General features: G+C 64.9%; 1 protein-coding gene across 2 annotated transcripts in view; it reads left to right on the top strand.

The window, feature by feature from the left end:
• MAD1L1 (mitotic arrest deficient 1 like 1) overlaps window positions 1-15,500 on the top strand; it is a 320,239-nt gene extending 304,739 nt beyond the window's left edge. For both annotated transcript variants that reach the window (XM_047089198.1, XM_047089199.1), the window contains one exon: window positions 15,068-15,500. In XM_047089198.1, the coding sequence (XP_046945154.1) occupies window positions 15,068-15,226 (159 nt within the window). In that variant the 3' untranslated portion in view covers window positions 15,227-15,500. The remainder of the gene's footprint in view (window positions 1-15,067) is intronic.
• Window positions 15,501-15,994: the final 494 nt, after the last annotated feature.

Here is a 15,994-nt window from a genome sequence, read left to right as displayed (position 1 = left end):
GGACGTGGAGTCTACTGCAGGATGAAGAAAACCCTACGATATGATTCCAGCCCCGTGAAGCGGGTCTGAAAGCAAACAGCTCCGTGCGGCCGAGGCGCTGACGAGATGGAGAACACACGTCACACGGTCTGCACCCGCAGATGGCTTCAGTCCTAGCGTTGTTTGCGAAGAACGAAGGACTTCCTTCCTCTGGCTTTTATTGTCCGAGGGCAGGGATCTGGGGGAGGGAAGCAGTGTCGCACTGTGCCCTTGGCCGCAGAGCGAGGGGCGGGCCTGCTCACGTGTCTAACGCAGGTGCCCACACGGCATGGCGTCTCCTCCCTGAGGGCCGGACCGTGGCAGGGGGAACCCGGGACCCTGTGCTTCCAGCCGGCTCTTTGTCCAAGAGGAGGGGGGCGGAGGGGAGAGCCCTCGGTCCTGGTGACCCCACCAGCCAGGTGGCCGTGTCCTGTCCCGAGTCCTCTCCATGGGCTGGATGCTTTGTTGGTCCCGAATCACCCCTCGGTTTGGGGACGCCTTGGGTGCAAATGACTCTAGTTTGATCGGCATCCTTGGGTCTTGGTGCTTGCTCCCTTGGTGGCCTTGGTGGCCTCCACCCCGGCGGTGAGACGCTGCCCCACAAGGGCAAACCGCATCTAACCCTGGCTGTGCTCAGGCTTTCACCCAGACTTTTGTACCCCTTGTGGAGCTGAAGGCGGGGGCCCGCGCAAGAGTGGGGTGGCACGTGCCCCCTGGAGCACGGATGGAGGGCCCGGAGCCCAGCCGTGTCCCCTCCTGTCTGTCCCCCGCTCCCGAGGCACAGCCGCCACTCAGCCGTCCTGACAGCCCTGGGTGGTGGTGCCTTAGAATGGGTTCCCGTGGAGCTCGGCTGCAGGGAGAGGTCCCCGCCCCCATTTGGTGGCAAGGCTGAGCGTGTCCGCGTTACTCTGTGGTCCCCCCAGGCCCTGCGGAGGGAGTCAGGGTGGCCAGCGTGGCTTTGTGCGCCTGACCCGAGGCGGTCCGTCACCCCGGGCCCGCTGCCTGGCTGGTGCACACCCAGGGACTCGAGCTCAGAGAGGCGAGCGAGAGACCACGACGGCCGTGCTGCTCAGTGCACTCCATTCTGGAACCAGAGGGAGACAGGCCAGTCAGTGGGGTTCCGGGCCGTCGTTTTTGGGTTGCTGACTTCCCGGCCGCCAGACGCTGAAGGAGCCGGAAGGGCCGCTAACCGACCAAGGTCAGAGCCGCGGCCGCCCCTGCGTCAGTATTCTAGGCACGGCTGTGCTGGACCGAGCTGCGCTTTGGAGCGTGAGTCCCCGCCTCCCACGGGCTGGGAATAAATAGTGGGCTCCCAACCCCAGGCCGGCGCACTGCCCGGTGGCCCGCCAGTCTGCCAGGAGGGGTCGTGGGAAGCAGGAGACCTCTGCTCCAGCGCCCCCCGTGCCCTGCGGTCGGCCCACCCGGCAGTGCCCGTAATGGTACCAGGCGGCGCCCGTGCCCGGGGAGAGCGAGACGAGCCCTGGGCGTCACCGTGGTCCGCTCCCCCATCATCCTGCCGCACGGGCTCTCGATGGAGGGGACGGCGACCCTGGCCGTCAGGCCGTGCATCGTGACGGCAGCACGGGGATGGTCGTGCCGCCCCGGCTCACAGTGGTGGGGTGCAGCCCGGGGAGGCGGTTCTGGCTGAGCTCCCAGCCCCTCACCTCTGGTGCACACGCCCCCCCCCCAGGTGGAAAGGGAAGACGGGGTCAGACATTGGGACCCTCTGCACAGTGTCCAGCACGTGCCGAGTCCTGTCAGGTCACCCTGGGGGCAGCCCAGGGCTCCTGTGTCATCGCAGCCCCTCTCTCCGCCTCGGGGCAGAGGCAGATGTGAGGGGAGGTGTCGGTCCCCTGCGTAAGGAGAAGGTCCCAGGTGTGGTAGCCCCAAGCTCAGCTCTCGCCTGCCCCTGCGGCCCCCACCGCGCCACAGGCCCTGTGTCCCCCGCCACGCCCGCCCGCCCTCTTCGGGGTCTGCCTGTGGGGCGTCCACCCGTCTCCTGCTGGGTTCCCTCCCATCGTCCCTCCCATCGTCCCTCGGGCTCAGGCCTGCCCTGTCACGGGGTCACCCTACAGGTCACGGAGGGTCCTGCAGGAGCGCGCACCGTCGCTGCGTCCCGGAGTGTGTGACGGCCCAACCCTCGTCGGCGGGATGCACGCGGCCCCGTGACAGGATGTGACCCGAGCGGGGCCAGCAGGGGCGAGGCACGGGGACGCCAGGCATGGCTAGTTCTCTGCCTCGTTGTCTTTTCACCCGTGGTGAGATTGTGCCGATTCACGTGAATGTCCCCGCGGTGGCTTCGGCTCACCCCCTCAGAGCCTCCTTCCTGTCAGGCGGGCGCGTGTGTTTGCAGGGACCAGACTTCCGGGCTGTCCTGTCGCCACGGCGGCACGAAGCGTGGGGCAGAAGGGAGGTTCTCACCAGCCTGTCCCGGGGGGAGGAGCCGCCCGCGGGACGGCTCTTGCGAAAGCAGGGTGTCCTCGGAGACCGGTCCTCGCCGGACCTGCCCCTTTGGAAACGAGAGGGGTGCCTGAACCGGCACCCCCGGCTTTGACTTTGACGCCTTCGCCTGAGGCGGAAAAGGCCCGGTAGGAGCCAGGCGCTTCGGCGATGAGATGTTTTAACTGCATCTTAAGAGGGGATTGCAATAAAGAACGCCGAACCGTGACCAACCGATCGTATCTCAGGTCGGCCCAGCGCAGTCAGCTGGGCGGCCCGTAAGGTCTGCGCGCTCATCGGGCCGCGGCCCCCGGGGAGCCTTCCGGGTGCAGCCCGCCGCGCAGCAGGCTCAGCCCGGGGCTCGGGAGCAAGAGGGAGGTTCCTGTTCTGCTCAGTCGACGTATCGCCCATCCGAGAGCCTTCGGGTTCTCCAAGAAGGAGGAGGGAAGGACGCGCCATCCCGCAGGGTTCACAGTGAGGCAGAGGGTCCCGGCGGAGGGTGACCTGCTCCTGCTTTTCCGGCCACCCTGCCTGCCGGCGAGGTTCCGGGGCTCGGTGTGTGCTCCCAAGGGTGAGGACGGGAAGCCCGGGCCGCGGGCCTGCCTGGTGGGCGTGCTGGGGCCTCACCTCGGCTCAGGGTTCAGGCAAGCAGCCTCTCCCCAGCGGGCTTTCCCGTTGAGCCACAGGCGGGCGGAGGTGCACGCGGCCTCGCCATAACCCGGTGGCCTGGGCAGGGGCAGGAGGGGGGCAGAAGCCCAGGCCAGGGAGGACAGGGGCACATGATCGGTGCTGGCTCAGGGCCCCGGGCGGAAAAGGAGGGCCGAGGAGGCGGGCAGTCTGTCCTCAGCCGGGCCAGGCCCTCCTAGGAGGCTCCAGGAGACCATCACCGTGGAGCAGGCACCCCCCACCGCGGGGTCCCAGGACTCCTGCCCCGGGTCCTTTCCGGCCGCCACCGGGGACTGTGACGGGCTCCTCAGGGCAGAGCAGAGCCTGAGCCCCGAGCCCCTTGCCGGGACTGGCGGCGACTGCAGTCCCAGAGACGTGGCCTTGGGACCCCTGGGCCGGAGCCTTGGGAACGGCCGGGTTGCCCCAGGGCCCGGGGGGGTGGCGGCCCCCCACAAGCCCGGAGCAGGGATCGGAGGGGCCGGGTGTGACCTGTGGAATCTGTTGGGACTCCCTCTCTTGTGTAATTACCGGCGTGGCAGTTGCAGAGTTGAGATGCGGCTTAAAAAGCCTTTGTGAGTAATTAGTGTCAAAAACACAAGATCTACAAAGCCATAAACTCGCAGCTTGGTGATATTACCGAGTACTAATTAAAAAAGAAAAAAGAAAATTTCCTTTCATGATCAGATTTTCAGCCTTGCCAAAGATGAAAAACAAGGCCGTTTGCAGATGATACCAACGCCAGAGGGCTGAGCGGGGTCGTCAGTACAGAGCCGGTGGCAGAAACGTGAGGGCTGGGGACCCTGGGACATTGTGGGGCCCGGCTCCCGGAGGCCTCAGCCAGGAGCGCCCGTGGTTCCTGGCGGGGACGGAGAACCCCGAGTCAGGGGCAGTCACAGGCCCGAGAGATGGGGCCTCGTCCCCCAGCGGGACCCTGCGCGGCAGCCGCGGCCCCTCGTTCCAGGGGAGGGGGGGGGTCTAGGTTACCCGGACCGCGTGTGCCCCGGCTTCGGGTCGCCCGGCCCCGCCGAGCCTCCCAGCAGCCTCCCTGCTTGGGACCCCCGCGGAAGAGAGGCACCTGGCAGGAGCGGGGGGCCCTCGCAGAGCCACCCTGTGCGCCTCTCTCGGCGCAGAGAGGAGGGGACTCTGCTGCCAGGGTGGAGGCTGCTTTAAGGCGCGACCCTCGCGGCCGCAGGAGGGCGAGAGCCGGGCGGCAGGTCCCGATCCCACGGCGACCGGGCGGTGACCACTCCCGTCCTCGTCGCTCAGGGCCCGTGGCAGCCACGCGCCAGCCGGGTGAGCGGCGAGGCCCAGCGCACAGCGCGTGTGGCTGCTCTGGCCAGCGTGACTGTGGAGACACAACTTTCCGGGAGGCCCGTCCGTCACAGGGATGTCTTTAACCCAGAGCTAGCACGATGTGCCTGCTGCACGGCGTGTGACCACGGCCGAGGCACCCGGGCCACCAGCCGTGCTATGCCAGCCACCTGTGAAGTGCGGGCTGCCCCCCCCCGCCGCCATCTGGTCTCGGGGTCCTCGGGACCGGCCTCTCCGTACGGCCGGGCCCGGCACTTGTGTCTCTGTGCCCCTGGCCCAGGGTGGGGCCTGGAGGCGGTGTCCGCGGTGGTGGCCAAAGGAGGCGGCCTGGGCCCGGCGGGAGAGAATCCCTCTCTCTCAGCCAGGTCGCTCTGTCGATGGCACAGGGCCAAGCGTTTGCGGACCCTCGGTATCCGTACCCGCAGCCGCTGGCTTACTGTGCTGTAGGGCCCGGTGAGAAGACCGCGTAGCGCTTTCTCCCAAGGCCGTGGGGGCTACAGGGGAGCCAGGAAGTCCCTGTGGAGGCGGCTGGGAGCAGGGAGGGCGTCTGTGGAGCCGCCCCCGCCTCCTCACTCGGAGCCGCTGGCGGTATTCCCGGGTGTTTGCATTCCCGTGTTTGAGGCCCCTGTGTGCGTGCACAGCACACGTCTGCTCGGGTTTTGGTCAGGGGTGCGCGAGCCTCCCAGGTCATCGAGGGGAGGATGGCCATCGTAGCAACACGGGGTCGACAAGAGTGTCTCTCCACACCATCGCTTCCTTTTGTCGGGTGCGTCCCGAAGCGTTTGGTGTTTTGACGCTGTTGTGAAGGGGATTGCTTTTCCGCTTCTAATGTCTCCTTGTTGCTACTGTAGAAAAACAGTTCGTGTTTGAATATTGATCTTTTCTTTTGCACCCTCGCTAACCTCATGTGTCGTTCCTGGTATCTTTGTAGTGATTGGATTTTCTACCTGGACCGTGACGTTGCACCTGCACGGGTCCACACAGCCTCCAGAGCGATGCCGAGCCAGCTGGCGAGCCTCTGCTTGCGGCGGGCGGGGAGGTGCTCGCTCTCGGGCCGTCGACTGTGGCGTGAATGTGGGTTATTCGCAGGTGCCGTCGGTCAGGCTGAGGAAGTTCCCTCCTGTTCCGAGAATCACGTGGCCCTTCTTCTTGACGTATCGGCAGTGCTGGGCTCGCCGTGGGCTCGGGGCGTGCTCGTCCTCATCGGGTGTCTTAGACTTGATGTCGGGCTGGTATCGCTTCCTCCGGTGTTGCGTGTTGCGTGGGACCCGGGGAGCGCCACCAGCCCGGGAGATTCCGTGAGAGGTTTTCCGTAGCGGACGCAGGGCTTAGCGGGTTTAGCCCTCCTCTGCGGTGAGCTCGGCGAGTTCTGTCTTTCGGAGTTGGTCCGCTGCATCTAAGTTGTCGGACTCACCGACGTGAGGCCGGTAGTGCTCCCTCCTTGTGTTTCTGACATCTGTGGGACCCGTGCTGTCACCCCCGTCCCCCACGACCCCATCAGTCGTCTTCCGCCCTTCATTCCTAAGCAGTCTGGCCCAAGTGCGTCAGCCTTGTTAATCTTCGCGGGCCACTGCGGGTTGCATTTTTTTCTCTTGCTTTTCTGTTTCCTGGTTCACTGATTTCCGCTTTGATCTTTGTTTCCTTTCTTCTGCGTACATTGGGTCTCATTTGCCCTTTTTATTTCAGCTTTTTGAGGTGCAAGTTGAAGTCACTGATGGGAGCCCTTTCTTCTTTTCTCGCATAGACATTTAGCGCTAAAAACTTCCCCAAGGTCTGCCTCAGTCTCTCCACAAATTCGGATGATTTTGTTTTATCTTCATTCAGTTGAAATGACTTAGTAATTTCCCTCTTGGTTTCTTCTTTGACCCAAGGGTTACTTAGAAGTAGGTTACCAAGTTTCCAAGTATTCTGACAATCTCCAGCTACCTTTCCGTTATTAGGTTTTGACTGAATTTCATTGTGGTCGGAGAACGTACTTTGCATGACGTCAATCCTTTAAAATTCGTCGAAATTTGTTGTAAGGTCCAGAATGTTGTCTGTGTAGCAAACGTACTTAAAAATACCGTGTATTCTGCTGGAGCGTGTGCTATAAACGTCAGTTACGTCAGGTTCTTTGATAATGTTGTCAAGTGTCCTATCTTCTATCAAAGTCTCGCCGATTTTTTATCTCTTCTGTCAATTAAAGACAGACAAGCGTTGAAATCTCTGACTAATTCTGGATTTGTCTGTGCCTTCTTGTATTTCTGTCATTTTTTTTTTATTTCACGTATAAATTAGTCCCGTCATCATTCTGAAGCAACCCTCATCCCCAGTGACGGTCTTCGCTCCAAAATGCGTTGTTTCCGGCCTGTCTTGTTCCTTGAACCTCTTTCTCTGCCTTCCTCTGGGTCGGGGGAATGTTTTGTACAAGTTGGTCTGTCTCCTTCTTTGACTTACTGTCTGTACTTCTTCTCGTGCTGTTTTGAGGGTTGTCGAAGGACTTGCGTGCCTCTTCCCGCAGCCTTCTCGCGACGTGGGGCGTGACAACCCCCCGCTCCGAGCTCCCCTTGGATGTCACTTTGTGCACGCGAGGAGGCTCGTGGCCTGCTGCTGTCACGTGAAGAGATTTCAAGAGTCGGGGCTTCCCTCCGCTCTCCGTGCTCCCATTTCCACTCGTGCGCATCTGGAGCCGGCCTCACCTTCTGAACATTTCCACGGGGAGTGGGGGGCGCTGGGGGTTGTGTTTGGTTGCTGCTTCTGTACTTTGCAGGCCTCCGTGGTCGCCAGTGAGCGTCCGCTGTCACCCCATCCTGCGCCTCCGGCCATGTGTCTGGTTGTCTCTGGCCGCCGTATCTTAAGATGTGTTGTTCCTGCTTTCGAGCACTTGGGTTACCGTGCACTCTGGTGTCATTTTCCTGACTTACCTTTCATGTTCGGTAAGGTTTTCATCACCTTTCAGGATGTTTTTCTAAAGGGATTTTTTTCTGCCCTCCCATATCGACAGTCCATGGCGGAACAAGCACTCACCGCGAGCACGGTGGCGGTGGCCCGATGGTCAGTGGCCGGACTGCGCCCAGGTGGGCCCTCCTTCGCGCCACAGCCACGAGTCTCTCGGGGAGAGACTCACGTGGGTCCGCTCAGTTCCTCTTGGGCCATTGGCCAGAGGCCACTGTCAGTTCCCGTGACAGCCTGTGACGTGGCAGCTGGCTTCATCCGTCTTGTCAGCACGTGAGTGAGTTAATATCCGAGGTGGGGACACAGACACCGTGTGCCCCTTTCCACTGAGGGAAGTCCAGCTCGCAGAGGGGCGGGGAGGTGCCACAGTCACACGGCGAGTGGGAGGGGCAGCCACAATCGGAGCCCAGGTCCCCAGCTCAGTCTCTGCTGCTCCCCCAGCCGGCCGCCTGTGTCCCCATGAGCGCTCCACTGTACCAGCTTGTCTGGACGGGGAGGGGGGCTTCCTACATGACCTGGTGCCATCCGCGTCATTGCGCTGAGGGTGGCTGGCTAGGGGACACGTGCTCCAGCCCATCTGGCCCGGGCCCTCACGGGACGTCCGGCCTTCAGAGCCATTTGGGGGCCCCTTGCACTTGGCCTCCTGCCCCTGGGAGCCAGTAGGAGGGAGGTGGCCCGGCCCCCATGGTTGTCCCCACCTTCCTCCCGGGATGGGAAGGAGGCCTCGGCCGGGAGTGGGACGCCAGACGGAGCCTGGCCCTGTGCCGATGACCTGTGGGCCCCCTGGGCACCCACCTGTGATGCACGAGGCTCGTTGGAAATGACCCTGGGCCCTCGCCGCCCATGTGCGCCCTCCTGCCCCTCCCTCGTGAGGCCGTGGGAGCAGCTGCACAAACCGGGGCGAGGCACGAGGGATGCAGAGCCGTATAAATAGAGTAATAATAATAACAACTGTGGGCTCGGAACCGATCTGCAGCTGCTGGGGCGCCTGGCCTCGCCCCCCCCCCACCCCCCAGAGCACGCTGGGGAGAGGTCGCCCCTCGCCGGGGACGGTAACTCCAGCAACGCCGGTATAATTAGAACATGCGGTATTTAGCCGTTTCCCGGCACAATTGAGCGGGGATAATTGGGGGAGCTATTTCCCTCCGCCCCGTGCTGGACATGCTTTTTGCCAGCTCGGCGTTTGCAGCTTCATGCTGGGACGGCCTCCTCGGCGTTCTGTCCAGCTCGTCCCGATCCGCTGGCCACCACGTCCCTCTGCCTGTGCCCCGGCCTGTTTGGGTCCGCCTACGCCGAGCACCGGGGTCACTCCCCCCCCCCCGCCGCCCACCCTCCCTGAGCGACAGCAGTGGACGGGGACGTGCACCAGAGCCGGAGGCTGGCGGGGCATGTGGGGGGGCACCTGGGGGGCAGCGGTGGGAAGGGCCTCCTCGCCCAGCCCGGCCTACAAGGTGAGGAGACACAGGACAGTCACAGTCGGGGAGGGGGGAGGGGGGCAGCAGGAGCGGCCAGGTGGGGGCTACACGGAGGAGGGATCCAGGGCCGAGGGTCACCTCCGTGTCCCCACGCGGGGCCCAGGTGGGCCGGGCCACTTACACCACGACCGACCGCCACCCTGGTGCGTGGTTCTGGGTGGGAGACCCACGGGTGCCGTGGCGGGCATCCCAGGGGCCCCAGTCCCGGGGCCAGGTGGCCGGTGAGGCCCACGAACTCGCCCGTGCCTGTGGCAAGAACAGCGCGTGTGATGAGTGCCCTGTGTCAGAAGTGCCGCTCTCGGAGACCCAGTTCGCGTCAGGCTGGCCCTGGTTACGGAGACAACGTGCGGCCGCAGTAAAAAATCCACAAAGTGCACAAAGCCGTAAGGAGCCACGTTTCATCGCAGCTCCCTGAGCTAACCACTTAGGTTTTGTGGTTTACACGCTTTTTCTCTGTGCGTGTAGAGCCATGTCATGTGTGAGCGTGACCCACTGCGGTGCGCGCTCAGGGGGCTTCCTCCGGCACGGAAGTTCAAGGCGACTTCCTGGCTGACGTGGCGAAGCCGCCGTTCGCGCATCACCGGTGGGTGTGTGCCGGCTCGGGCAGCGCATCGGGCCCTCGCCCGTGTAGCCGGAGCTCCCTCGCAGCCTGGTCAGTGCGCGCAGCCGGGGTGCGCGGCCTGGGCCGCCCCTCTGCAGGGCGGGCTGGTCCCCGGAGGAGGAAGCACCTGTGCTCCTGGTAGAAGGCTCCTCCCCTAGACAGGGCCACGGCCACCCACCACCCACCACCAAGCACGCCCCGCCGAGCGGGGGCTCTCAAACCCAGCGGACGCGCGGGACCCGAGCTTCGCCAGGCGCCCCGGGTCACCCAGGGCCGGCACCGGGAGGAGGCCGTCCAGGCGGAGGGGTCAGAGCAGAGGCGTTGGGCGGTCGCGTCTGAGCGGGGGGATGGCCGCTCAACCCCAAAGACCCGGGGTACGCGTGCGTGGCGGCGGGAAGGGGGTGCCCGGCACGCGGCAGGCGTCTGCGCACACCTGCCCACACCGACCACCCCGCGTTGTCCCCGCGGGTCCAGCATCTGGCCGCGGAGCCCGGCCGGGACCCGGCTGGAGAGAGGCCATGCCTGTGCTGTGCCCGGGCTCCCAGCCCCTGCCTCGCACACGAAGGCCCCGGGGGCGGCACCGAGGACGGGGCCGGAATGGGAGCGGCGGGCTTCGCGGGACGCAGGGCCGCCTGGAGCTGTGTCCGCTCAGGTGCCTGCCGCCCCCAGATCCGCACGTGAGCCTTCATGCGACTGAAGACGGCCTCCAAGCAGCCGGCCTCCCCCGGGCCTTGCAGCCACCACCTTCCCACCTGCAGCCGGGGAGCCAGTGAGGGAGTGGAGGGCCAGCCTCGGGGCATCTGAGTGCGTGGGCGAGGTGAGCCCCGGGGTGGCGTGGGGCTGCTGTCATTACCCCCACCCGCCCCGTCCTGACTCCCGCCGCCTCTTCCCCGGGCATCCCGGGAACGGAGGGAGACGGTTCAGGGAGTCACAGAGATGAACGGACCGTCGCAACCGCGGCCAGCGCTGTGCAGGAGGAGGGGGCCCTGTTCCGGCGGGGGGGACGGCCGTGAGCGAAACCCACCTGTGCACCTGACCTTCCAGGAGGCGCCGGGACACAGAATGCCAGCCCCGGGTCACTCGTGACTCGCACGTACCCCTTCCCGGGAGGGCTTGTGTCTCGGGAGCAAAGGCTGGCAGTTTCCATGAGGCCCATCGGTTTGTCCGTCTTCATTCTGTTCTCCGGACTGTGCTTTCTGTGTGAAGTCTGACAAGTCCTCCACCTGGTCTTAGGTCCTGAAGTGTCGTCTCTGTGCTTGAAGGTTTTTATGTTTTACGCGTGAGTCTGTGATGGGCTTGGAGTTTAGTTCTGCCTGAGGTGTGAGGTTTAAGTCAGAATTCTTTTCAGTTCTCTCGTCTTCCTCCGTGGGGTGGCTCTGGCACTTGCGTTAAGAAGGTTGATTGGGGGGGGGGGCCTGGGTGGCTCAGCCGGTTGGGCGTCCGACTTCGGCTCAGGTCACGATCTCGCGGTCCGTGAGTTCGAGCCCCGCGTCGGGCTCTGTGCTGACAGCTCAGAGCCCGGAGCCTGTTTCAGGTTCTGTGTCTCCCTCTCTCTGCAACCCTGCCCCGTTCATGCTGTGTCTCTCTCTGTCTCAAAAATGAATAAACGTTAAAAAAATTTTTTTAAAAAACAGAAGGTTGATGGGGCACGTTAGTGTGGACCTCCGTCGAGGCCCCCACGTGTGTGTTCTGCCCCCAGGACGGGACGGCGCCGCCTGTCCCACTCGGAGGCCGCGTGGGCCGTGCGCGCCCGTCTGCCGAGGGTTTTCTTCGGGAATGGAGGTCGCGTTTTGTCAGAGGCGTTCGTTTCCTGTGTCGGCAGTGGGACTCGGTGTCCTGGGGTTGTGGTGACGCGTCCTGACTGGTTGTCAGCGCACCGGCCACACGCAGAAGTGCCTTGCGCGTGGTCCTGACGTACTCCCCGCTCTATGCTTCCCGACCACGTTAGCTGAGCTCTGTTGAGGGTCTCTGCACCAAGTCCACTTCTCTCTTCCGCCTGTGCGTGTGCGCCATTTCTGGTTTGCTGTCGGGCGGACACCCCTGTACGCAGGAAAGTACTCTCTCTGCTCCGTCTTCCGGAACAGACCGTGGAAAATGGGCGTTAATTCTCGTTTAAATGTCTGATAAAATTCTCCGGTGAAACCACGTGGGACTGGAGATTTCTTCTTGAGCGTTTTAATTACAAATTCGGTTTCCTAAATGGCCGCCGGACTGGTCGGGTTCGCTGCCTCATCTTGACCGAGCCCTGGTGCTCCGTGGTGTTTAAGGGACGCTCTGTTCCCCGCTGTCAAGTTTATGGGCATAAAGGGTTTTTAAGTGTTTTCTTATTATTCTCGGAACAGCTCCAGGATCTCATTTCTGGTATCGGCAGCTTCTGTCTTTTCTCTTCCGTCAGTTTTGTTGCTGGTTTCGAAGGACCGGCCTCTGGTTGCAATACCCCCTCTCCTGTCATCAGTTTCGTTCATTCCTCCTTGATCGTGACCCTTCCCTTCTCTGCCTCGAGAGGCAGGACCACCTGGCGGGTGGTCCCTTGTCTCCAGCGGGGCACTCCGGGCTCTGTGTCCCCCCGGGTCTGCCCGGTGCACCCACGAGCCATGACCCCGCGTTTCGTCTCGGCCCCCGGGGTCACGGAAGCATGCCACGTCATCTCATGTGTCTCTCGTCACCGAGCTGGGGCCCCAAGTCTCTGTGACTGTCCGCCGTCTGTTTTCAGGCCCCAAGATGCTCCCGTCGTCCTGCGTTTCCCTCCAGCTGCCGTCAGCCGCTTCCTCGGGAGTCGATGGGGCCTTGTGACAAGCCGCCATGCCACCGTGACGCAGAGACGATACCCCGCTCCCAGAGTCTTGAGAGAGCGGTGTTCGCACTGCCTGTTTGGTCATCTTGTTGCGTTGTCTAAATCTTGCTCGGGTGGGGACGTGAGGACCCACACCTCGCTATGGGTCTCATCTCTGGATTCTTCCCGTGCCTTCGTTCGCGGGATTGCCTTCGGCTCCCTCAGCAAGCGGTAGGCTTGCACTCGACGGGAATCCCCTCCCCCCGTGCCGTCCCGCGGGCAGTCGGGGGCTTGGGAGGGGGCCACCGAAGCGGGGGCAGTTCCCTACTCAGGGCATCTCACAAAGGGCCCGCCGCGTGCCGTCCCGCCAGCTGGGGCGCCACAGGCTGGCATTTAACGAGCCCCTTTGGAGCCCCTACGTGCTTCGCCTTCCGCTGACGCACAGCCCCGGAGCCCCCCGGCGTCCCCGCGCGGCCCGTCTCTGCAGACTCGCGCCGTGGTGGACAGACCTGGCCGTCTGGGTCCCGGCCGAACCCTTCGAGGCAGGCCCAGCTCCGCCGTCTGGAGGGAGGGGAGGCCTGGGGGCGAGTCCCGGCTGAGGTGTGGGCGCCGGACCGCGCTGACGGCCAGCCAGGGGCCACCGGGGGTCTTACTGTGGCGGAGCGCCTTGCTCGCCACGGGGCGCCTGCCAGCCACACCGCGGCCTGTCACTCCCAAACGCTGGGGGCAGAGGAGGCAGAGACACAGGCCATAAATATTTCCAGCCACAGCCAACGCGTCTTACTGGGCAATTTGCTTTTTAAAAAATTGCTCTCTAATTTTAAGCGAACAGCCCCTAATTAGAGTGATTTACAAGGTACCTGGGGACCGGGTGGTATTTGAGCACGGTGGAGCCTAGCAGAGATTGATCGGCATGGCGTGACCGGGGCACACGCTGGCAGCCACACGGCTCCACGCCGCCTCTGAGCAAGGACACGGCCCTTCCCACGGAACGGGCGGCGTGGCCGGGGGCGGGGGGGGCGGGTGGCTCACAAACCCTCGGCTTTGAGAAGGCCGCCCTGGTCACGCCTCCTTCCTGCACGCCCCCCGCCGGCCCCAGGGCACAGCCAGTGTCTCTGTGGCTGTGCGCTCGCCTCCTGAATGCCGGACAGGTGCACCGAGGTGCCCAGCGTCGAGTGACGATTGTTCGAGACACGGCCGCAGTGCTGGCAGCCGCGAGGGATGTCTGATGTGTGTAAAGCATGGCTAGGGCCCCACAGCCCAGCGGGGATCTGGGGAGACACCCGGACTGAAGGCCACCTCCCGGGTGGGCAGGGGTCCCGGCCAGGCGCAGCGCGGTGTGGAGGGACCCCCCTTTGGAGGAGGGTTTCCACTCAACCGCCGAGCCAGGCGGGCGCCACGGCCTCCCTCAGCGCCCCCCCCCCCCCCGTCCTGAGCGGTGCCCTGCGTCTGCTCCCCGCCCCTCCGCTGCCGAGGATCAGCCCCTCTGACATTTAGGGGAAATTTTCGCAATTGAGCAGAAGGCAGAAATGAAAGGATTTTCTCGGTGAAAGGTCAGAGTGGTTTCTCTTACTTTTGTTTAAAAATGGTCCGTGTTGAACTGTGACAAGCCTAAACGTGCGGACGTGCAGGGGAGCAGGGTGGGTGCCCTGGGGAGGCAGCAGAGGCCGTCGGCGCGGCACACAGGCGGGGGCCGCTCAGACGCTGGGCGCCACGAGCTCCGACGGCCGCCGGAGGGCTCGTGGGACAGGACGGGGGAGCAGGCAGGCCGGCACCAGCTCCTTCCTGGGGTCTCGGAGGGAGACCACCGCCTCCCAACAGGCGCCTCCAGGCCTCCTTCCCGGGCGGAGGTCGGTGTGCGGGCCGGGCGTGTGGCCCGCCGCGTGCAGGGCCGAGCCCTGCACACGGGCGGAGCCAGGCAGCCCCCGCAGCTCCTGGGAGGAGGGTGGCCCCGTCAGGCTGTGGGGCAGACGGGGGTTTAGTACACGCACCCAGCCCTGGGGTGGGGGGTGGAGGGGGGAGAGTTCCCACGCTGTGCGGTTCACCCCGCGGCTTGCTTTTTGGTGTATTTGGTGTCTTCCAAGCTGTGCCGCCACCACGACCCGATTTCAGAACTCTCGTCGCCCCACCAAGGACCCTCACGCCCACTGGCAGTCCGTCCCGTGCCCAGCCCAGCCCCTGGCAACCACTGATGTACTTTCGCGGACTCGCCGTTCTGCACGCTCCCTACGGGTGATCTGACGCACGCGTGTTGTTCCGTGTCTGGGGTTCGTCCCTGGCGCAGCAGGGGTCAGGGCTCCGTTCTTTTCGTGGCTGAGTAACAGTCCGCCGACGGACTCCGAGGGCGGCGTGCGCACCCCGGCTGTTCCGCGTATCGTGGCCGGGAGCGGCTCCTCCCGCGGAGAAGCAAGGCCCGCGAGTGGGGTTGGCCTCCCGGCAGGGCCGCCGCTGGGAACCCCTCCGTTCTGTGGCCGGCGCCGTGTGACGGAGGAAACGGGATTGAGCACCAGGGGGCACGGCCGTCCGCCCGGGCGCAGAGCAGCTCTCTGGGGCGGCTCCGGCCCCTCGCCCGTTCGTCTGTAGCATCGGGGGGGTGGGGCGGGGTGTCAGCTGCCGTCACGGTGGCCGGGCTCTGAGGACGGGGAGGGCTGGGCAGACCGACAGAGGGCAGCTGGGCACCCGGAGCCCACGCCCCACGCCCCACATCCCGTCTTCTGGACCCCCGCCGGGGACGGGGTCTCCGTCCCTCCCTGTCCTGTGACCGAAGGGCCCTGGGGCAGGGGCGGGGGGACCCCGCAGGCCACCGCGCCCCTGACCGTGTGTCCTCTGTGTCTCCCGCCCACCCTCCAGGCCACGGGACCCTCGGGCGCCAAGATGCAGCTTCTGGAGACGGCCTTCTCACGCACGGTGCCGGAGCTCATCGAGCTGCACCTCCTGCGCCAAGACAGCATCCCCGCCTTCCTCAGCGCCCTCACGCTCGACCTCTTCAGCCGCCAGACGGTGGCCTAGCCTGCGGCTCACGCGCCAGAGGGCAGCCGGCAGGTCCCGGGCCCACCCTGCCTCCCGCCACACGGCCCCACAGACCCAGGCGGCCCGCACCTGTAGCCGGCAGGGGAGAGGCCGCACCCTCCTTCTCGCCCAGGACGTTCGGTGCCGCCGCTCCGGGGGTGGCCCGGGGGGCCCGCTTCCGGCCCCCTCCCCAGTGTGTACCCCCGCCCACACACCGCTCAAACCCGGCAGGGTCCCTGCTCCGTATGAAATAAAGTTTGCTCCTCGGCCACCACGCTGGCTCGCTGTGTGCGTCTGAGAGGACGGGCTCACCCTGCCCACCAGCCCTCGGTTTGGCCCCGGGGCAGCCCCTGGACACCAGGGGACGGTGGGTGGCAGCCCAGGAGCCACCGCCCCCAGCAGAAGAGAGGGAGCGCGTGTTCAGGTGGAACAGAGTGGCCGAGATACCTCCCCTGCCCTGGACTCCGCCCCCCCACGCCCCCACCCTCCCCCCCGCCAACGGACCGACGATGACGCTCGCGCTCTGCGGCCCCAGGTGCTGGCCGGAAGGGCGGCTCCAGGCCCCGTGTGGAAGTGCTGGCAGCCAGCACCCCAAACCCCAGGCCCCCACGGGCGACGCTGGTCGTTCCGGCCACGTCCTCCTTCCTGTGGTGACCTCAGGACCGGCAGCCTGCACACGCCTGGGCACCCGGGGCAGGGATGGGGATCAGAGCACATGGGTCGGCCTGCTCCCCGGACCCCTGGGCACGGGGACGGGGGCCGCCTTTG

The sequence above is a fragment of the Lynx rufus genome, unplaced genomic scaffold (genome assembly GCF_022079265.1).
Source record: "Lynx rufus isolate CCGP_SWC_20201006 ecotype Redwood Valley unplaced genomic scaffold, mLynRuf1.p SCAF_27, whole genome shotgun sequence".
NCBI lineage: Eukaryota > Metazoa > Chordata > Mammalia > Carnivora > Felidae > Lynx > Lynx rufus.
Note: the sequence above shows the minus strand (reverse complement) of the source record. Positions and strands in the feature narration are given on the sequence as shown.